Consider the following 23,634-nt stretch of genomic DNA (forward strand, 5'->3'; position numbering starts at 1 on the left):
GCACAGAGCAGGCCACTGCCGGGGCTGAGCCTTGACTTGCAAACCCACTGCTGTAGAGGACAGTGTCCCAGTAAATCCCAACTAGTGGAGTATTTTAGGAATCTGTGCAGAGCTCAGCGTTTGTAGGTGGGTAATTTCTTCTGCCCAGCCCCTTGCTGTGCCTCTGCTGAGTGCTCTTCAACGCAGCTTTTTCTGCACCCAATGCACTGCTGAGGCTGTTGGGTTTTTATTCTTTGCTTTTAAATCAGTAGACTTGTTACCATCTTTTAAAAGTGTGAATAGCTGCAACAGAAGCCATCAATTAGCACAAGCAAACAGGGCCAAAGTCCTTCCTTCCTCCTCCCCCACAGCATATTGTGAGGAGAGCTGTGCTCTTCTACTTGGGAGGCTGCTGGAGAGGCTCTGAAGTTGAGCGGTCCCAGTGCCGCCTTTGCATCTGCTCTAGGACGGACAGTACGCTCCGTGCGAGGGAGGCAGGATGGGCTTTCGGCACTGGCACCACGACAACGGGAGCGAGACCAGCTCAACAGCAGCAGCAAAGGAAGGCAATTTTTTTCCTCTTTCTGTTCCAGAGAGCCTTCCAGGGCTGAGGGAGGTTGCCAGAGGTTGCCTGGGTATTTTCAGTGCCATTCCCCCTTCCCAGTATTCAAGAAGCTACGGGGGGAAGCCCCTCCAGCAGCTTTGCTTAATTACTCCGATCTATGGAGAGGCTAGAAAAGCCTCTCTGCTGAATAGTTTGCAAACTGGACCGTGCATGCCAGAAGATTTCTGTTGATTAGATGATGCAGAGTATTAATTAGAATATAGATTATATGCAGGGGCTTTACCATAAGTTTGCTGCCATTTGGTCTGGGCATGTACATTTCTTGCCACATTGCTTTTTCTCCCAGAAAGCAGTCTCATGGAGCGAGCCTGGCTCCTAACACAGTTCCCATCCAGAAAGGAGGAGGCTGATTGCATTCTTGGTTGTGAGTGAGAGTGCTATTGAGTATCAGCCTGGTGAGTGATGCAAAGAATTACAGTAACATTGACCAAACCCCGCAGAAATGCATAGCTTGTGGGTGAGCCCCACCCCGCCTGCCTGGCCCCTCAGCCGGTGCCACCATGCCACAGTCAGATGGGTCCCTAGCCAGTTTTCCAGAAATGGGAAGCACAGTCAAGTGGCCACCGATTTGAGTGCCAGCATACACTTGGCACGGGCTGCCCCGAGTCCTTTTTCAAGCCACACCAAATGCAACCTCCAGGGCAGGGGGGTTATTCCAGCCACTGATTACTTAGTGTTTGCTAGGCCCTGGGATTTTCTTGTCTAGTTCCCTTGGGTCACATTTGGAGTGGCTCTTCCCAAGTGCAGAAGGACATCTGGAATGCAGTAACTACTGAAAAAAAATGCAGTAATTTTTCGGAGCACAGGGCATATCAATGACCTGTCTCACCTGCTGCTTGTGCTGACAGCCACCTTGAGAGCAAGGTACAAGAATTCCATTTGGGGCATTTTTGAGAAATATGTGGCTCACAGGGGACATTTTTTCCTAAGCTTTAGTTGGCTTACTTACTAAAGCATGATTTATAGCTTATTATCTATATAAATACATTTTTTCTTCTAGATTCTGTAACCTTTATATGCTTTTCCAAGAACAGGGACCCTGTGGCACAGTGGTATATTACCTGTGCTTGGTGAAAATTTTCAGTAAATAGAAATTACAGTCCCATAGAGAGTGGACAGAAGCACTGGCTTATCTCTGCTGTGCTATTCACTGCCTTATATACCTCTAATGTGCCCCTCTTCCTTATCCTATTTCTAAATTAAACAGTCATTCTGTTTTTTACATCTCTCATTATATATAGAGGTCTTTCCATATGTCTAACATTTGTTTGAGTCTCAATACATCAGACCATGTAACATGCTGATTCACAGAAATCTCACATTCTGTAATGACCCAGCCTTTGAAATCTGCCTGCATTTTAAAAAATCTGGATCAGATTTTGACTTACCAAATTTTATCTGACCACCTCTTAATCAGAGATTGCTAGGATTGCTTTCAAGTAAGGTTTGACCTCAAGCTTTCTCATTTGATTCAAACTCAAGTTTATTAAAACCAGCAACTTTGTTCAGCTCTTTAAAAGGAAGATCAACACTGATGTGTTTGCAGCTTTGAAATGTCTTGCCATTTCCCTTGATCACAGCTCATTTAAAAGCAGGCAAACTGGCCACTGACCCTTCCAAAATACCACCTTCATATCCAAGAGCTGCTTTGCCTTTAAATGTTTCCCAATCTGCTACAGCCTCACAGAACTCACACTTCTTCAGTGCAAAGTAGTTGCCTTGTGGTGTTAGAAGAGCTCTTGGTAGCCCCTTGCTGGGTAGCGTGGAAGATGTTGAGGTGGGCAGCTGTGGTGTCCCTGCTGGTACTGGGTCCACTGACTCTGTGTCCAGTGTAGTTGCAGGTAAGGCATTTCTGGTCCCCTGCACAAACAGAGCTCTCTGGAAAGTGGCCATGCAAAATGGCATCTGTCTGCCTTGGTGTTTGCCACTGGAGATACTCAAAAGCCATCTGGACCTGGTTCTGGGCAGACTGCTCTGGGGAGCCCTGCTTGAGCGGGGGGTTAGACCAGCTGAATTCCAGAGGCCCCTTCCAACTTCAACCCTCCTTCAATCTCTGACACTGTGGTAACACATCAGCCTCCCCTCCTTGGCTGGTCACAGCAGCTTAAATCATCAACCAGCACTGCAGGGCCACGGGTGCTGCAGAGCCAGTCTGCAGTACAGGTTCCCTGCAGGGAGGAGAGCTGTGGCCTGCATCCTGCTTTGGGCTCTAGGCTCTGCCCCAGCTGGAGCACCACTGGCCCTTCAGGATTTCCTGCAGGTCAGCACATCTGGGCAAGAAACAACACATCTGTCTCATCCTCAAAATCAGCTGTTGCTGAACCTGACGCATTTCAGAGTTACACACAGGTGAACAAGTTGAACTGCTGTAAGTGCAGCTTTGCCTGTGTCCACACATAATGTGGTGCCATGGTCAGACATTGATCGTACTGGGACCACAGAGGCATTTCAGTGACACATTCCTGCTCACCATACTGAGTGTCTCATTCAGGGTGTTGGAGTTGTAGAGGGCACTGACTTACAGGCCACTGGCATCTTTCTCATCATGCAACTCATTGAAAAATGTTACATCTCACTATCTTTGCTTATAACATTAACTGTGAGCGGTTGTTCCTTCCCTGCACTGAGGTCCCTGCACATTCATCACCCTCTGTTTGTTCCCTGTGACCCCAGTGCTCAGATCTGCATATGACAAAAACTATGCAAACCTAGGAAGTTTCCTATGTGCCAGTCTTCCAGCTACTCTGCAGTGCAACCCACCTTGACTCCTTGCTGCTTTGATGTAAAATGTGCCTTGGATCATTCCATCCTCAAGACCCTCTACCTGTTGGCTCTTTTTACATTTCACACACCTATGGACTTATTTCCTGCTTGTCTTGGCCCAACATCCTACTCATACCAATTATTTCAGTCTTCCTCACACACCAGTTCTCCAGCCCCATCGTAGAAACCCAGTTGCTCTTTTAGAAAAAAGAATCCTCTATTAACTGAAATAAATTACTTTCACTTTTACTGGCCGCAGACTGCCACAGTCACTGGCTTAGATTCATCTTTATGTTCAGACAACAGATTTGTGTGGTATTGAAAGGTTTTGATCTCTTTTCTGGGGGGCTGATCATTGAGCTCTAGCACAAAGCCCTGGTTCAACACCATCCCTTTACTGCTTTTAAACAGAGCTAGGACTAGAGACAGGACGGTTCAGTGCTTGGGACACCGAGAGGCAACGCAAGGCACTGTGCTGCAATCTCTTTTCTGGCACCAGCTTCCTGCAAGGCTTGGAATGATCACTTGATCTCTTTGGCTCTGAGTGCCCCAGCAAGGGCTCGCCAGCACAGTTCCACCCCCCCAAACACAGTCACAGCCCACTGCAGCAGGCAGCGGCTTTTTCTCGGACATCCTTAAAAAACACCCTGCTTCCCGAGTGCAATGATCTAACCCAAGGCAGGAATGTTATGTCCCTCTAAATGCAGCCCCCATTATGCTTTGATCAGCAGAGGTACCGTGACAAGGGACACAAACTATTTCAAACCTTTCTTGCTGCTGTGGCTTGCCAGGTTTGCACGGAGAAGTTTTGCTGGCGTAGCCTGGGCCAATGCATCTCCGAACCTTATGTACGGGGGACAATAGGCAATCCAGGCCTCACAGACTATTTAAGAATAAACTCCAGACTGTGAGCTGCTCAGACATCTTGGTTGTCGACTGCATATAGGTGCCATCCTAAAACTGTGAAACTGAATACCCTTAATTTAAAAATTCATGCCCAGATCTGTGCTTTGCCCTTCATCCTTGCATTTACAGAAGGCTAAATTGAGATCCCAGATTTTACATCCAAACGCCGAAATGTTCACAATTCAGGCTCCTGCGAAGGCTTACAGACAAGCACATTTTAGAACTGCATCGTGTAAACTGTTTATGTGCTGAAAGAAAGCCAGGGATTTTGCTAATGACAAAGAAATTGTTCTCTCCTCTGATAGCTGAAAGAATTCCTCTAATGACAATAAACCCCCTCTTTTGCAAATTTGCTTTGGGTAGATGGCAAGATTAAAGAACAACCAGCCCAGCTATGATTTTTCAGATTGCATAAGTACCTTAAAAAGATGTTCATTATCTAAAGTGACGCCTCTTCCCTAATTGCAATGCCACTATTATGTGAGATTAATTTTTTTTCCCAAACCCTTGTAGACAGTAAAACCATGTTTTAGCCTCAGGAGTGAGCCTTGCTTGGAGAGGTAGTGCTTGCTAACAGAGCTGGGGGCAGGTGTGGGTCCCCCCCGACGGCTGCCTGTGCTGTGCTGCGAGGACCGCTCTGCTCCTGTCCTCACCTCACCCCGTCACATCCAATCTGCTGCCCCAAATCGCAAATGGGAATAAAAAGAAGTGCAAAACCCTCGACTGGGAGGCGGTTGCAGAAAAAGCTGAGGCTGACACTGAAAACCAACATCTCCGACAACTTGCACACACCAAGAAATATTTGTTTGTTTGCTTCGGCTCCCGCTCCTCCTGTTCATTCAGCCCTGGTATCGTGCCAGGGCCTGGCCACATGTCCCATCCCGGTGGGACAGGGCACCCCGCCGGAGGGGAGCAGCCGTGGCTCCTGCTCGCCGGCAGCCAGGCGCTGCGATGGGTCACGGGCTGGGAAAAAACTGGGAGCTTTGCCGTCACCGTGAGGAGTTAGGCACAAGGGAGGCTGACAGCATCCCTGCCCAGCCGCCGCGGTAGGCAGGGCAGCAGCCTGCCTGCGCCGAGGCTTTTCTTCCTGCGCGGATAAAGGTGGAGACAAAGAGTCTTTCATGCCCGGGTGCATCAGGCGGGATTATTCCCGGGGCCAAAAGGGCACCCATCAAATCGCTGCGAGCAGGGTGCCCGCAGCACCCCAGCGCCGCTGCCGTCTCCGCGGGGCAATACACGGCACAGGCGAAGTTTGCAGCGAGCCCCCGATAGCGTTTGTGCCTGCCCCTACCGAGGCTCCCGGCTGCCAGCACCATCAGCAAATCGGCTCTTTGGTGCCCCACAACTTACCCACATTTGCAAGTGTCTCTCAGCGTACAAAAGGGGCTCTGGAAAGAGACGGTAACCCCCTCCTATCAACTTTCAGAGAATCGGTGTTACTGGGGCAATAATTTATTAAGGTTTCTGTTTCTCTTTGAAATACCAAAGTATAACATATGCATCCATACGTACACTTGAAATTGCTGGGAACTCTGCAAACCTTGTCATTTTAATCCTGTTAGATGGTTTATATTTAATTGGTTGCTAGTGAGATATGAAAATTTCACAGATCTCCTAAAGGAATGAATATTGTTAATCAGCTCATTTAGCAAGGGAGAAGGATACACGTCCGCTCTCTAAACTAGCGTTTCACAGCGCTGCACAGGTTCCAGTTACTGCAGGAGTCAGCTACCCCTCAAAAAAAAAAAAAAAGTTGAAAATTAATCCAAAGCTAAATCAGTGACATGATTGTATTCCCATTACATTCCACTTAAATGCATATGTTTACAATATCCTTTAATAACAATAATTATTAAACATAGTAAAATACTTCCAAACTTGGCTGATGGCATCGTTGTACTTCTAGTGGAAAAAAAATTATCTGAAGCCCTGTCAATATGCCACTTCCTCCTCCCCCATCTTTTAACAGAAGCAGCCTCCAGTGAAATAATCCAAGCTGTGTTCAAGAAGTTGGCAAGTGGGTCCAATTAAATGTGGTTTTAGTGTATTCTGGCATTTGCATATCTAGTTTGCCAAGAAGTAATGTTTTAGAAAAAAAAAAAAAAAACACACCATAAAAAAACCACACAAAAAACCCCTGCGTTAGTCCAGACAGAGAGTGGATGATGTGATGCATCAATGAACTTTGTCCCATGAATCGCAGTGGTTTAAATGAGTAAATAAATAAATAATTTTTGTCTCATCTATTGCCCCTTTTTGGTTAACAGGCTTTACAATAATCTGAATGTCCTGTAAAAGAAAACACACAGAGGGAATATTAGAAAATTAATGCAGCAGAAGAAAAACCAGCTTTAATATTTAGTGAGTCATTAAAAAACTTAAATCACAATGACCTTTATTTAACGGAAATATTTAATGCCTTAGCGGAGCCGTTCTCCAGATAAACAGTGATTAAATAAAGCAGTCCATCAAAACAGCGCCTGTTCTCCAGGACGCAGAACTGAGAAGTCAATCGTCGTTCGCGAACGATCGCTCACCGCTGCTGCGAGTGGCGCCTCGTTTTTTGTGGCTCCTTGTCCTCCCCTCACGAGAACAACTGCAGTCACCTCCCTGGGATCCCAGCCCCTCTCTTCCCCTCTGCCGGTGGGTTGTGTGCAGACCCCTGGGCGTGGGAGTTCCAACGTCCCAGTGCCCCCGGGCCACACCTTTGCCATCATTGTGGGATGCCATCGAGAGGCCACAGGTGCAATCCCTTGCCTTTTTCATCGCTACAACCCAGAGAAAAACCTCAGCAGAGGAAGGATATTTGGAAAACAAAAACCCCACCCCAAACCCCTCATAAACCCTAATTCTCCACAAGGCTAAGCGTAAAATGATGTTTAATGTATACTGGCCATTCCTTTCACTCATTTATTCCATAGCCAGGACAACCTTGCTACAAAGCAAGGAGAGTTAATTAATAAAATGAGGCAGCGTGGGGTTATATGGAATCTTTAAAGCCTTTATCAGTTTGCCAGTCCATTAGCGGAGCTGCATTCTCCGCAAACTCCCTGCTCCAATATGTGCAGCAGAGCAGTTAATTTCTTTTGGACTCAGTCTATGGCACCAAGCTGCTTTTTTTTTTTTTCCATCTTTATCCAAACAAACTATTAAATAATCAACAAATAAGAATATTTAACCCAAAATAATGAGAGGAATGATCGCTCGCCTAAAAACTATAAATTAAAGCTATCCAGTCACAAAAGAAAGTTGAGTCATCCATTAAGCAACAAAGGAGAAGGAAAAAATAGATCTCACTCGGATGTTTTTGTGGCATTGGTTGGCTTGCAAATGTGCCCAAGCCGAGGCCCCAGGAGGATGGACGGCTGGAGACTGAAATTGCTCCGAGACCATCGTCAGGCAAGAGTTTCCAAAATATTAGAGTATGCCCCAAAAACCAAGTTAACAAAAAGATGAAGGCCACTGTGTCCCTCACTCTGACCAAAGTGTAGGGTAGGACCTGTCATTTGGAGCTGGCTGTGGACGGGGAGCCTTCATCCAGGAGCAGCACGCGGCCCGGAGAAATGCACTGTGTGGCTGTGAAATGGCAAAGCCCAGCTGCACTGAGGGGTCAGGCCACCCTGCACTGGTGCTGCAGCATCGTCACCCTTCACCAAAAGGCTGGGGAGGGGGTGATTAAGGGACCTCCTTGCGTCACTGCCACCCAATGGGGCCAGGAGTGCTTCCCTCTCCTTCCCTATGAGGAAAGCAACAGAGCCATGAACATGCCAGCTGCCTGTCATTGCTGACCTCGCTGCCCTGTGTGGCTGCTGCGAGCTCAGGCAGCAGCACTTTCCAAGGGACTGCGATGGAAAGTAAACCCCAATTTTAGGAGCAAACTCCCCTCCCTGTTCCCTCCTTCTCCTCACCACCCCCCACCAGTCATGCACAAGAGCTGTGTTTAAAAATGGGCGGGGGGGGGGGGGGGGGGAATGGATTTTGCAGTGATTTCCAACCCCCCAGCTGTATTTCTCAGAGTAGTTTTCTTGTGGATGCTGTGCTAACAAGATGCTTGACAGGCACCAGGCTGCGCGCTCACAGCCGCGCTGCCGACTGCCGAAATTCACAGCCCGCTTCCACACGGCACAACGGGAGAAAGCCTCCTTCGCGGCATGTGCCCGGGATGGTAAAACGGTCTCCCAGGGAAAATGAGGCTGGGGAGGTGGAAAGGAAATGGGGCAGTCACAGGAGTGTGCACATAACCTGGAAAAATGCTACAGCTGAAGTCATTAGCCCTTCCTTATTTTTCTAAATAAACAGCATAGACAGAAACCAGGGGTTGCAGCAAGTGCCCACTGAAGACCAGCAAGTACCTCAGAAGGACCTGTGATGGAACAAACACTTCCATAATTAGCTTAATTTCTGCCCAGAACCCAGGGATGAACTTCTATTTAGCCATACTCCTCCGGTGTTCTCCAGAGGACTTGAAAATTGTTTTCTCTTAGCAACAAATAACTCTGGGAGAACGCGTTCAAATCGGATCCGCCGACAGCAGAAAGGCGTGGAGCCAAGCCTAACATCAGGCATCAAACATGGTGCACAAAGGGGCTGGAGAGGTAGCACAGAAGATGTGATGAAAACACTCTGAAATATCAAACCTTGCATCCAGCCTCAGGAAAAACATAACTTTCACTGATGACTTTCATTCTCTCTTTTTTTTTTTTTTTCATCCTTCTTCAATGCGTTCAGTGGCTTTGAATTAGCCACATCATTTTACCAAGCAACACTGGCCACAGACTTCCCACTCCCAATGCCTCATTCAGCAGGAGAGCAGGAGAAAGCCAGGGATCTCTGCTCCAGGGATGGGGTCTTGCACTACCCCAACAATGAAACTTCAAGTGTGGGCTTCACAACCATGATTCTGACATCTGTAAAGTTATGAGGAGGAGATTTGTCTTTCTTTGTTCAAAGTTAAAAAAAAAAAAAAAAAGAAGAAGGCTTTGAGATGAATTAAAAATGTTTCATCCTCCAGGACTGCACCAGGATTGAGGCTCCCAACCTTGCCGTGGTATATTGCTTCCTTCCTAAGAGCCAGAATAAAAAAAAAATAAAGGAAAAAACCTCATAATGCTTTTGTCCTTAATAAGAATCAAAGTGGTGTAGAAAACGCTCTTTATACCTCCCATTCCCATAGCCTGATTAATGTGCTCTGTCTTTCAACATGTGCTTTCCCTTAAACCTCATTTTTCTGTAATTTCCTTCATTCTTTTAACAATGTGCTTATCCCTCTTCTAAAAAAAAAAGAAAAAGCCATTCTTTACAGATGTTGTCTCTCTTCTCACCACAGTCCAAAGCATAGGCTCATCCTCCTTCTTCTAAATAAAAGGAGATGAAGTTGTTTCAAAAGGTGAGGATCAATATTAAATTTTAGCAATACATGGTAAACGGATGTTTTTGTAAATAATTTTTTCCTGCCCCAGACATATTCCTACCCTGTTCTGGAAGTAACAATAGCTACCCAAAGTAGCCAGGTATTTCCAAAAGCGAAATTTTGCCTGCCATTAATGCAGGCAGTTTGGGTCTGAAAGGATCTGGCTCAGCTATGAACAACTGTAGGACCTATCAAAGGCTCTTGATAAAAAAAGTCCTAAACCACTAAATGGTCGTGCTTTCATGTGGGGGAGCCCTGAATCTGAAGAGCATCAACCTAAAATAGAAGGCTAACATTAGGACGAGTGCTAGTCATCTACTCACTGTCTTGAAGGTGACTCATATGTAGCTCACAGTCAGGTAGGTCCCAAATCTTAACACCTCCGCTCACCCTCAGGCTCACATTCCATGAAGAAGGCTTGGGAGACCAGACCCTCACATTTGTCATACTTCTTTTTAAATAGCATTGCAGTACCGCACCCAGGTATCCAGCTCCAGACCATCCAGCAGCATTCCTAGTTCAGAGTACAACACTTTAAAATCAGATTATACCATCAAGTACTTCTGAGAATCGCACATCCATGGGCCCAGGGCAGGCAGGGAGCGCTCCCATCTCCATTCTCTGCTGAGAAAGTGTGAGCATAGTTGCTTTAATGCCTTGTTTGAATCCACGTTATCCAGTGTCTTCCCAGAAGCAACGCTTCAGGCATTTTCGCTCCCTCCGGCAGAAGCGTGCCCACAAACCTGCTGGCGTTTGGGGATGAAGGCTGAGTTTGCCACGAGATGCTGACCCCTGGCCATCCTGCTGGCGGGAGCAGGGAACCGTCTGGCTCAGCCCCACAAACCACCCCAGTGTCTGCCCTCACCCCGACACAACACCCCCAGGCTGCAAGGTGAACACGGCTCTGCTGTGCTTTCTCTGCTCAGCAGGAATCCCACCTTTTCTTTCACACTGCAAACTTCATGTTATAGATTAGAGAGAATAATAGAGCACATTAAAATTAGCAGTCTTGAAGAAAAAAAAAAGAAAAAGAAAAAGAAAAAATCTTGATCTACTCTCATTTTTAACTACTGGCTACGGGCATAAAAGGTTTCTTCACTGAGATTTTAAAATGCATGGGTTTCTTGATCCAAATTTAGCCTAAGAATAACAAATTTCCTGAGTGAAATACTGCTATACACCATTTGTTTCTTCACTTTTTTTTTAAAGTTTTGTTTTTGTGAGACTTTTCCAGTCGTTAAAGAAAAACAAAATAATTTATGTTTATCACAATAAATGGGGCATAACACAACTTCGGGTTCATCTTGTGCTTCAGGAGCCTTTCCTTTTAAGTATTGAGTAGCAGTCTTGAGAAAACCTCGGAAGTATGTTGCAATGAGCTATCCAACACTCGCAGAGGTACATTGGTCTGTCTGTCAACAGGGACCCCAGTGTTCCTGTGTTCATTAAATTATATCCTTGTAATTAATACAGAGATGAACAACTCTTCGTTTCTCCAAAAATTAAGAATTGCCTAGCTAGTCTCAGCTTGTTAAACCACAGATTTTTCTTAAAAGTCACTCAGTCGTTTGAAAATAACGAAATACTGGTATTTATAGTGTTTTCAAGCTGTCATGTATTTAAGCCTGAAAATCATCTATGAACAGAAATCATATTTTGGATGTATGGTGCCAGTCAAACTACTTTAAAAAAGAGAGAATAAGCTACAGAAAATTAAGACCTGGTAGCTATTGCCTATGAAGACAGAATATATTTCATTAAGACTTTAACTATATTTTTTATCTTGGTATGAATTTCCAAAATTATCTCAACATGAATCCTCACTAAGTGTGAATACATGGCAAATGTAGTTGAAAATAAATTATATCTTGTATGATAAACTTCTATCAGTTTCAAGGAGTTTTATTTATAGATAAAGTACATTTTTAAAATGGTAAAAAAAATTGTAAAATGTATATTGGGAACACATCCAAAAGTTTAAAAAAAGTAGCTTTAATGCTAAAATTGAAGACTATTTGACAAAAGCATAAGATACAGCATCGAGACTAGTTTTTATTTTCTTAATAGATATAAATAAAACTTAACAAAACTGTATTTTGGGAAGGTTGTGAAAGAAATATTTAAATCCCTATCTAGATTTACATGCAGATACAGTGTATACCATGCCATGGAGCTGTTTTGAGACAGTTAAGCCTTTTAATATACCTCCTGTAGTACTGAGGCAGTAACATATTGCTTTACCAGTTAAATCCTTTCGGAAGTCATGATGTACATGTAACTTGCTCTTTAAATATTTTACTAATTTAAAGCTGGGTTTCATGCACTAGGTTGTTATGGCTGGGGATGTGCTGTGTAAATCCCTATCTGGCATGTTCTGGACGTGGCATAAAAAAATCCTTCTTGGTGCTCAGATTAGCACTGATAACTGCAGGAATCACAAGCAAGGTTGCACAAGACCCCATTGTGTTGGCTGCTGCGTATGAACACTAAACATGTCTTCTAAAGATCTTTAAGGAATTACTCAGGCTATGATTTTGATGCACACCTAAATAAAAATTAGCAAGTTATTTTTAACTACTTCCTCACATGCACAAATGTATGTTCATACACAATATGCATTTTAAAGCACAACACTGAGTTTAAGAACAGTGCACATTAAAATGTCCTAAAAAATATTCACCAGCTGTATTTTGCATTCAAACATTTACTTGTTTCCTGCAATCCCTAAAGTACACAATCACACATTAATTTCAGTTCCGAGGCTAGACTGCATACCTTCCTTCTTCTTTGCAGCCCCAAGCAAAACCTTGCTAAAGCCAGGCTGCAGTGTCTCAAAAAGAAAAGAAAATTTGGCCCCCCGGTAACAGCTGCGGTACAGGAGAGGCACGAAGTCTGTCCCAGGGAGGGGATGGTTTTACACAGGACTTGTGTCCCCCTGCCACAAATGGCTGATGTTAAGGAGTTATCAAGAATGAAAACTGTATCTATTCTGCAGAAGAGGATGGTGTATTAGTGGAACAACTGTCTTCTAAGGAAAACAAGCCTGAAAGCAAGAAACTGAAATAAAGCAAAATGAACCTGAGGATAATAAGCAGACAACTTAAATGAGTTCAGTTAGTCGGAAAAATTGACTAACCCAAGAAGGTCCAATGTAAGAGAAATACTCCAGCTCAAACATGGGTTATTTTTGAAAACAAAAAATATGTTTTTTTTTTTTGCAAACATCTCTGTAACTGGAAACCTCTGCAGCATTTGCCATCCCTGCCAGAGTGCAGCCTGTAGCACCTTTGGCTTTCCTGCTGCCTGGCAGTGCAGAAGGCTCGCCCCTCTCCTGCTCCGGCAGCGCCGCGTAAGCTGCCGATTATTTGCACCAAGAGCATTTCACTTTGACAATTGATTGAAAGTAATACTTCCTTTTTTAGCCTATGAGAACAAAATGGATAACCTTTCTAAAAAGGACCATTTCTATTTGGTAAGACCCATTCACAAGTTCAGTTGAATTTCATCATGCTAGCAGGAGCTGCTGACTGTAGATTTCAAGAAGCAGGACTCTTCTGTCTGTCCACATTTGCCAGCAAAAGGGAACCTTTATCTTCAGTTCAAAAACACTCATACAAATAAAGCACCGACTCCTTTCTCACCAAGTAGAAAATATTTTTTATGACCAAAATCACTACATTAATGACACGATTAAAATCTGAATGAAGAGTTACAAAATTTTCACAGGACTCCTGAAGTAGAATATTTTGGAAGAGCCCAAAAGATTTATGCATTGTTTTTTCCTCCCTTTAAAAATATAAAGACAGTTCTGTTAAAATTCACATTTACTGTGCCAGTAAAAAAAACCTCAATGCTTTGGTTAGGTTTCTTTAATAAAAGCCCATACTCTGGATATATTTCAGTTTGGAAATCACATGGACAAAGAGCATTAATAATGTATATGTTTGAGAATCTGGCCACAGAGAATTATATCACAACATTTTAACATCAGTTTTCTAATTTTGAGGTATTTTTTGCAGGATTGAAAGGTATTTTACCTTCATTCCAAAGGAATTTGCATTGCTTCAAAGTGAGGGGAGGGAGCAGGTAGAAATTTTCTCCCCTTCCAAGTTTGCCTCAGCTACAAATTGCTGCACCATCGCTGATCATAAAACAGTGGGCTCAAGTTTCCTTTTTGAGTAGGCTAGAAAAATGTATTTTCGAAGTTGCTTATGCTTATTAAGAATCAATTAAAAAGTTAGAGCATTTGATTATCGCAGGTTCAGCTGGGCGAGGCGGGAGGCATTCAGTCCACTGCCAAATCACTTGCTCCATTATCTGTAGAAGGAAAGCAGAGTTATGCCATCGCAGGGAGAGAGAACAGCAGTGCCCTGCCCAAGCAGGTGAGCCAGCGCGGGGCAAAAGGGAATCTGTAGCTTTGCAAATTAATTTAAAAAATTTATTGATGCTTCCAACCAGGCAGTTCAAGTTTTGAGGGAATATAACGTCTAGCTTCATTGAGGGTCAACAGAAGTACATGCAATTGTTTGGCGCTCATTTTTACCCTAAGGCAGGAGAGCAGGAAAAACAATGAGGAGCCCTTCCCTTCCTTGGCCAGAAAGTTTTGTTTTAAACTCCTACCAAGTTTTTCAAATGGCACCTAATACACACAGATCTCAGTAAGTGGATGGTCTGCAGAACGCTGTGCCTGGTTCAAACGTCTCTGTCCCACCAAACCCCTAAGCTTCAGTTTAGAGGAAACACTCATAACTAAAAGAATATTAAGCTGTTATGGGAAGTGATTTAAAAAAAATCCAGCCAAATTATATATTTAGTATTTTCCCTGTGAGTCAGTCTAGAAGTACTCACAGTTAAAAAGTGATGACTGTCACCGGTCAGAGAAAGTTGTCTGAACCCGTGAAGTTTAGAGCGCAGCTTCCATTCCCGCGCCTGGCCTTCAACCATCATGGCAACACGAACGGTGAGGATTTTGTTACCACAATATCCTCAAGCCAAATAAAATGCTTATTCATGCTTCATGATTTAGGGACTGTATTTAAAAAAAAAATAAAAAAAAAAAGAGGAAAGAAGAAAAATGCTACAGCTATTTAGGTAAGTCAGTACATTAAATGCTGTGGAGAGAAGCAACACACGGGAGTATGTTTCATCTTTTCATTGAAGAAACAGTTTGACGGCTACAAGTGTGTGCTACACACATACAAACCATCTCTAGATAAACCACAAAAGTATAAAGAATATTTTCAATTATTTGTGCCAATAACAGCTAATTTTTGTTTTCAGTTCCCTTCTGAAGAAGGACTCCTTCTAAGTCTAGTTTTTTTTGGGAATCTACAATCCTTGAAAATCTTAATGTTGGAGAACAAATGGTGAATCTGCCTGGAGCCACAGCCAAAGCTCATCAGCTGCACAGATTTCAGCACTGCAGTATTAGCCGTCTTTCAGTCTTGACGATACTTAAACCCATCTTAACTACACATAATATTGTACCTCCTGAAAGCCTACAGAAAAGGTCTGCTGCTAGAAAACAGAGAATTCTATGCGACCGGAGATGCTAATTGACAGAAGGAAATGTTTTCAAAATATCTCTAATAACACAAAAAAACCCACACCACAAATACAGCAAAGGGTGATTGAAAATTGTCGTAAAGAATAAAACAGCGAAAAAGATCATTTTGGCTACATACAAATTACCCCTGATGTAGGAAGATAAGCAGAGTAGCTTAGGCACCGAGATTCACTTGGTCACTGTACAACTTGAGTTGTACCTAGGCAGATGATAATTGTAATGAAATGTTTAAATTAAGGTATTTTTCCCCCCATCAAATTGGCCCTGCTGTCTCTGTTCCAGCCTCCTGATTTAGCTCTACTTTCGTATTCCCATTGGGCTCCACAGTGCTGGTCTTGTTCCTAGGATAGAGCAGCCTCAAACAAGAATTCTGGGTATATCCTGCAACAAGCATCTAAACCAGGTCTTTTTCAAAGGTTTAGCTAAGCTTATATATTTTTATTTTTAGAGAAACCTTTAGTCTGTAAGAGAAATACCCAAAAGATTTAGGATTATTTCAATTTTTCTCTGTAGTCCAGACAGCTTTGATGTGTTACCAGTACTCTGGACATTTTGACTGCCTACTGTAACACTGACAGCCAGTCAGTACCCGGCCAATGCTTCAGATTAAGTTGTTGCCTTCTGCTCTACTGTTCTCATAGAGACTGATATATCAAGAGAGTGAGCCCAAGAGATCTCCTTGGAGTGAAATTAAGCCTACAAAGGGAATTGTGTGCCTGCACAGATATTTGCATGGCAACAAAATTTCTGGAATTCTATAGACTGCTTCTGCAAAAGTCTTTGGGGAAGTAAAAAATAATTATTATTAAAAAATACCTCTATAGAATGATCAAGAGCTGCACACAGAGAAATGCTTTCAAAACACAAGCATTTAATTTTTTAAAATGTTAAGTGAGATGTAAATATGCATGGTAGCAACAAAGTGCCCAAAAGCATACTGAAAACATATTCCATACACAGTTAGCAATAGAAGTCTGTACAAAAGTAATAAAGTTACACAATATAAAAAATACTCCATAACTATAATTTAAAAGAGGGAAAAAAGACAAGGGAATTGATTTCTCAGTTCATATAATTTATTGCAGTTAGCACACAGTTTAAAAATTCACCAACACACCAATAGTACAAAACTAAACAGCATTATAAGTTATTCCCTCCTCAGGAAAATAAAACATACTATGATTGTCAAAGCTAGATGTCAGTCTAAGTTTTAGAACAAAAGAAGAATGTGAAACTAAGGAAAGGAAAAAGCAATCACTCACGAGGACCACAAAAAAATCCAAGAGAAAGTCCATTTTCCTCAGACACTGATTGTCTTTTCTAACTTAAGAAAAGAATGTAGTTTTAAACCTAGAAACTATTCAAGTAACTAAAGATAACGCTCCAAGGCCATTTTCACAGCTTTTTTTTTGTTTTAAATGCCATTACAGCCAAATTAACACACATTTGACCAAATATTTCCAAAACAGTCCAGCAATACACAATGGAGTTTTCCATTCAGTATCTTAAGCACAAAAATAGGCTATGTTTACAGTAGTTAAGGCGATCAAATTTTAAACAAAAGCAGAGAAAAAAAAAAAAAAGAAAAAAAAAAGGAAAAAACAGCAAACGTTTTCCATGCTACTCCCATAGACCTTATTTGTAAGTGCAAGACAGGAAAACAAACACTGTGCAAAATGCTTTTGACCTGCGTGTTGGTCATTAAAACCACACGTCAGGCTGCAGTCTCTGCTGCTTGGATACGCATAGTCCTTCCCCGGCCCCCCCCGGCCCCCCCTGTCACTCAGGCCTGCCCAGGCCTTTCAGCCCGGGGCTTTTTTTGCTTTTTTTTTTTCAGTCCACAGCCTCTTTTCAACGGGGGGGAAAAAAAAAAAAGAACGACCTATTGTGGTGGAGTGGTGCAGCAGGAATCCTACAAATGCTCATCTGGGGAAATGGACGCACCTCAGTTGGAGCTGGCGTGGGGTCTGTGCAATTAGAAGGGGTCTGGGGTTAGTAAATGCACACCGCACATGCAAATCTCGAAGCCTGGTTGTAAACATTCAATTTTTTTCTCCTTGTTAACGTAGCTAAATCGGCAACTCGTAGCTTAAGTTCTTCTCAACTTAAAGACAGTGGGAAAGTAAATTTAAATTAGATAAAATAAAAACAGTGCATTTCTCGTCTTTATAACACTGGCATTTTCAACGGTGTCAGGTTTTTCTCCTAAGGAAATTAAATAATTTTCAACTCACTCGTTAAAGTTATACAATGCAAACAAAGACAAAAATATACTGAAAATCATGCATTTCTGTAGCGTTAATATTTACTTTTCAAGACTCAACTAAGAGCATCAACACAACCTGCCAAGTTCTTTGATACCTCCCCCCGGCCCATGTAATCAATTACAGTATACAATAACAGTAATTCACATTTTTTAAACACACAGTTCATCACTGCTGAAGCTGCAATATCCTTTTTCATCCCAAGCAAACCTTCACGTAAGACAGAGTCCCAGTGATCCCAGTGTACTCTCAGGGTTTTTGTTTTATGTTTTTGTGTTGGTTTTTTTGTGGTTTTTTTTTTTTTTTCCAGTGGGAACTGTCAGAAATCCAGAAGTTGCCATAATAAGTTTTAAGTCAACCGCTTGTTTAAAAATAGATAATCCAGCATTTCAGAAATTTTCCATTGGGGTCTAAAAGCATTCAGGTTTCCAACAGCTAGAAAGGACTCATGCAATTATAAAAATGTAAAGGAACTGACAAAATTGGGAGAGGATTTCTACATTCAGATTTTAAGAGGGAAAAAGATCAAGAGTTTAAAAGAACGCAGTGTTTTGGGGAGAATAAAGCCACGTCCAAATTTTTTGAATTGGAGATTCCTTAGAAGTAAAGTATCCGCTGGCTTCTATTCCGAAAAGGGGGAAAAATACGCTCCGCAATTAGTTACTTTGTCGGATTACCTCTACAATTCATTTTTATTGGAGTGCTAAATTAGTGAAATATTCATGCTGCCTTAAAGTGCAAAAACAAGCTAATAGCCAAACTTTCAGTTCAAGGAAACAAGATTGCTTTTAGACTGTACCACAACTATATAGATTTATATATATATTATTTATATATATAAAAATTTTATTTCCAAAGTTCTTGTGAGCTATCTTCTAAGGTCCAGTCTCTGACAGTAGGTAAGCTCAGTGCTTCGCTTTTGACAGACAATGAGTTCACCAACTCACAGTGAAACTTCCGAATGTGTCTGTAAAGGTCTCCGGACTGTGTGAACCTGCGTTCACACCACTTACAAGCATGAGGCTTCTCCCGCGTGTGAACCACTGCGTGGCGGCTCAGGTTGTGGGAGTACTGGAAGCTCTTCCCACACTGGGTGCAAGTGTAGGGCTTTTCACCTGAATGAGTCCTCTCATGACGTTTCAAGGTGTACATGCAAGAAAAAGTCTTACCACACAACGAGCAGGTCGGGACATTGACATCGGTAGCAGGCTTGCTGCGGATCCCGTCCTGCTCTCGAAAGTGCGTGCTTAAATGAATTTGCAGGATGTGGGGGCTAGGAAAGACCTTGTTGCAGAGAGGACACATGAAAATTTGGCCAGCAGGGCTAAGTATGTTTGACACGTAAGGGAGCAAGCTGCTGTCCATGTTTCCTTCCACCTGGACTCTCTCATTCTCTGGAGTTATCATTTCATCATCGCTTGCCTTGTCCTCTCTATCTAGCTCCCTCAAGACCGAATCTTCCCTCATCGGAGCCAGGTGGGCCGGCTCGTACTGTACCCTGTTATTAGTGCTCACACTTTCTTTCACAGTGCTATGTTCCATATCATAGTCATTAGTGCCAACATCACTCTCATCACAGGAAGCCTCTTTTTCCACCTTCACCTGAACCAGGCTGTTTCTAAGCATGTCCTGCGAAGAGAAATAAGAACTGTTCAAATTTTCAACTCCTGAAAGGCTGGACTTGACAGACAGGTCCAGCACGCAGTCAACATCTGCTGAATCCCTCACGGAGGTGACAGACCTCTGGGACAAAGACTCTGTTGAGCTGCAGGGGCTGGCTACTGTTTTTCCAGCTGCTGCTGTGTGCGTCTCTGCCTCTCCGCCAGTCTGGGGAATGCCTGCTGAGTCTGAGGGCAATCTCATCCACATGTTCCCAGGCTCAGCCGCCAAGTCCCTTTTGCTAGGCAGGATGTTCAATTTTTCATCTTCTCCGTCATCTTCATCGCTGGGCAAGTCTCCTGGCATGTGGCTGCTGCCGTCGGAGAGGCTCTCCACTTTGTCTGAACAACTTGAGGCGTCTTCCTCCTTTTTTGTACTGTCTGCCTCCGTGGTTGCTTTCTCTTTCAGCTTCTTTTTGCAGACTTTGACAATGTCATACATGTGGAGATAACTGGCAGCTGCTAGCACGTCTTCAATGGGCAAGTCTTTGAACTGGAGCTTTCCTTCGTACATGAATTCAAGCAGGAGAGCGAAAGCTGGGGCTGTAACAATGTCGCTGTTCAGATGAACAATGTCCCTTTTGTCCAGCTGGTCCTTGTAAAAGAGGTGGAAATACATGCTGCATGAAGCCAGTACAGCTCTGTGCGCTCGGAACTGGGCATCTCCTACCAGAACAGTGCAATCACAAAGAAAACCCTGATGTCTCTGCTCACTCAGACACTGTAGCAAATGTCTACTGTGGTCAGGAAACTCCATACTGTCTTCATAACCTATAAGCAACAAAATTTTTAAAAATTAAATGTAGGTCAGAATCACAGAACTTATAAATCCAAGTAATTCCACTCTAAAATCCTGGTATTTGTATTGCCGAAATTCTGGTACTGACACCATGCAAAGATTATTTAACACAAATGTACGATGGCAACTCTTTCCCCGACTGACCACTACAGTCATGATTTCCTTTCTGTGGTAAATAAGCCGGTCTAGTGAGCCCATAGGTACATCTGCAATTTTTTTTTAAAGTATCACTGCTGTTCATAAAATCTGTTCAACAGTTTGGTTTTTTTTTTGAGAACTTCCTCCAGATTGAGTCCCTAGGAGGGCAAGCCCCCCCCCCCCCAGTCAAAAAAAAAAAAAAAATTTTTTTTAAACACTAAGTTTGAGATATCACAGAAGCAGCAGAAAAAAATGTACCAGATCATCTACCTTCTTTTTAAAGTCAAATTGCAGTAAGAGGAGAGGTTCTCACGTGAAGAAATATTAGTATACCCAAATCTGTATACCCAATTCTAACATTCATGAACTACAAAAATTATTTACGTGTCAATTTATATCAACAGCAAAAATGGACATTTTTACAAATTTAGTTCATGTGGCTTTCTTCTCGTAGTAAGTACAGGTTTTTTTAAGGTTTTAAACCTTTTCCACACTGTACAATAGAACATGAACATTTTTTGCCAACATGCAGAATATACAAAAGAAAGCTAACAACCAAAACGCCAACGAGCACCACTTCCCCAGTGCAGAAGGACAGAAATTTCCCTCCCCTCCCACACCAGGCAGAGTTTGCAGTACTAAGCTTTAAAAAAAAAAAAAAAAGTCATTCAACCATTCAACGTGAGCGTGTGTCCACGTTTAGAAAGAGTATCCCAAGTACTGTTCTTACCCAAGTGTTTTTTATTTGCCTTCCTTGATGATAAAGACAAAATAAACTTAAAAAAGAAGTAAAGAAGTCAAAAATCAAACGGAAAGTAAAATCTTTTAAAAACCTATGTTAATCTATTCTTCTGTGATTGATAGCAATGGTCTCCCAAACCACCTAAGCATATCGTGACTCTCCAGGCTGGCAGATATTATTGAAAAACCCTCATCCCTTGCAAACCAAGATGTACTAAAACTTACAACACAACCCCTACTATATTCTGTAAAATACCATTGCTGGAGTAAAGCATGAAGATTTACAATACAATCACTTTAAGTGCCCCACAGCCAACATCAATCCTAATCCTTAAGAGGGCTAAAAATAAAGATTGGAGGGCAGCTCACAAGGTAGCTGTGATCAAATTAGGAGGCTGAAAGGACAGAGAGGGACGAAGAAGGAAGCTTATAAACATCTGATCCAGCTGACTGTGGCCATATGGCAGCTGCTGCCCAGATAAAGAGATTAAGAATAGAGGAGTGCGATTACAGCTGTCTGGCCAATTCAGGCAGCTCAAATCTACAAGTTCTAAATTAGTCGCAAATACAAAAACTCCTTCAAATAATTATTGTTACACTAAATAAAAGATTTCAAATGCTACATGCAAGGAAGAAAAGAGGAAACCAGTCAAGCCATTCTCTCGGGTACAAAAGTTTTTAAACACATAACTGATTTCTATCTTTCAGAAGCACTACAGCTGTATGCTACCACATTTCTGAGCTACTGGATATTTAACCATGTAACGAAAGACTTCCCTACAAACACATTTTAGCCAGGAAGGTCCTTTTGTAAAAACCCACACTCTTGTATATTTCATTAAAACCCCTGTAAAGTAATTTAAAAGATGCAAGACAAGAACATAAAGCAAAACTCTCTTTAGGCTTGCCACTAAATCCATTGCAGTTTTGGTCTCAGAAATTCAGGATGAACTTGCTCTCTCCTTCTTCCAAACCAAGACATTCCCACAATATGCATTAAAGTTAATGCTAACAATGTACCCAAGAACTGATACTCTCCAACTGTAGTCCAAGCCTTTTGACTAAGTCCACTTATCTATTTAATACTCAATTTCATATATTACCTCTAAACTTGGTTAGAAAAGTAATGTGATTTTTTTTCCTAAAATTCAATAAACAACACACCAAAACAGAAATACGCTGTATCTAATCTATTGCTACTCCTACCTTTAGTACACATAAACCTGATTAAGTCCTTTCCTCTGAGTCTTGCTGGCTCCAGGTCTGTTAGATCGGTGGAAAAAAAGCAGACTAGGAGAGACAGATGCAAAGTGGAGATGATGTTAGAGAGGAATGAGATACCTTCTCCACACACAGATCTGCACACACTAACTCCCTGTCTGTGTGTTAGAATAAAAGGCTGAGGGATGGCAGGCTGTCAGCTGCTCTGACATCATGTTCAGATGGAAATGCTACCTCCAGCTGTGCTCCTTTTAATGCCATATGCTACTCCTCTACACTCCTGCCACCAGCTTTTTCTTAGGAGAACTTTTCTCTTCTGTTAGTATAAACAAAATACTTCAAAGTCTCTTTTTTTCAAACTTTCTAACAGGGAGGAAAAAAAAAAAGAAAATCCTAAACATATGGGGCTTTACTGTATGCGCAGCATAGCAACACTTCTGCCTTAACTTGGAGGTCCGCTTTAAGCGCTGACAGAATACCCCAGCCACGGGGTTACCCCAGAAAGCCACACCGGCTCGGGGTTTTACTGAGGCCAGGGGTTCACTTATAAGCAGAAATTATCCGGACCTATTTACCACCTCACAGCTCCCCGCTCCGCCGCCGGTCCTTTCAGTTCCAGCGTTTAAGGCAGCGCAAGTGACACCGAGCACCAACTCCGGCTCCTTTCGAGCCGCCGAGCAGCTCCCCTGGCCGGGGCACTATACTGCGAGCGCTCCGCTCGGCTCCCACACGGCTCTTGCCCCGCGGGGGCTGGGGCTGCCCAGCTATTTGACCGCGGCGGCGCCAGGACGCGGGTCCCGGCCCCGCGGGCTCCGAGCGGCCCCCCCGCCCGAGCGGGAGCCCCGAGCCGCGCCGGCCCCCCCGGCGACACTCACGCGTGTACCCAGCGGGGCGGGTCACCTGCCCGCTGCCGGGCGGGGACAGCCCGCCGCCCCCGGGGACGGGACGGGACGGGCGGGGAGGCGGCGGCAGCGGCGCGCAGCAAGTTCCCGGAGGGCCCGGCCCCGCCAGCCCCGCCGGGCGGCGGCAACTTTTGGCCGAGGCTGTGCGTGTCCCCCCCGGCCCGACGCTCCCGTGCGGGGCCCTGGTCCCGCGGGCAGCGATGGGGGCAGCGGGACTCACACTGCGCGGCGGCCCGAAGTCCCCGCGCTCCCGCCGCCGCCCGCCGGCTCCTCTTCGCTCACTTGCCGCTCCGGGATCGCGCCTCGCCCCCCGCCCGCCCCCGGCGCCCGCTGGCCGCCGCCCCCGCCAACCGCCGCGGCGTCCCGCCGCTGACTGACGGGCCGCGGCGGCCGCCGATTGGAGCGAGGCGGCCCGGGAAGGCCGGCGGCGCCACCAATCGCGGTGAGCGGACGGGCAGGGGAGGCGTGACCCGGCGGAGAGCCGAGGCGGAAGGGGGCGGGGCCGCGCGCGGCCGGGGCGGGGCGAGGGCCGGCGGGGCGGGGCGGGGCGGCGGCGCGGTGCATGGCGGGACGGCGGCAGGTGCGGCGCGGCCCGGGCCGGACGGGAGCTGTGGCGGGGGTGGTCCCGCTCCATGGAGTGCTCCTGCTCCATGGAGTGCTCC

The 23,634-nt window shown here is 44.2% G+C and overlaps 1 protein-coding gene across 1 annotated transcript; it reads right to left on the bottom strand.

Annotated features, from left to right (window-relative positions):
• Positions 1–16,100: 16,100 nt before the first annotated feature.
• ZBTB18 (zinc finger and BTB domain containing 18) lies at positions 16,101–23,317 on the bottom strand. Its single transcript, XM_041404235.1, has 3 exons — positions 23,193–23,317; positions 22,056–22,139; positions 16,101–19,942 (listed from the first exon to the last, which is right to left on the bottom strand). The coding sequence occupies exons 2-3, from the start codon at positions 22,066–22,068 to the stop codon at positions 18,360–18,362; spliced, it is 1,596 nt and encodes a 531-aa protein (XP_041260169.1). The 5' UTR covers positions 22,069–22,139; positions 23,193–23,317; the 3' UTR covers positions 16,101–18,359.
• Positions 23,318–23,634: the final 317 nt, after the last annotated feature.

This window comes from Onychostruthus taczanowskii, unplaced genomic scaffold (genome assembly GCF_017590055.1).
Source record: "Onychostruthus taczanowskii isolate IOZ18803 unplaced genomic scaffold, ASM1759005v1 scaffold21, whole genome shotgun sequence".
Taxonomy (NCBI): Eukaryota; Metazoa; Chordata; class Aves; order Passeriformes; family Passeridae; genus Onychostruthus; species Onychostruthus taczanowskii.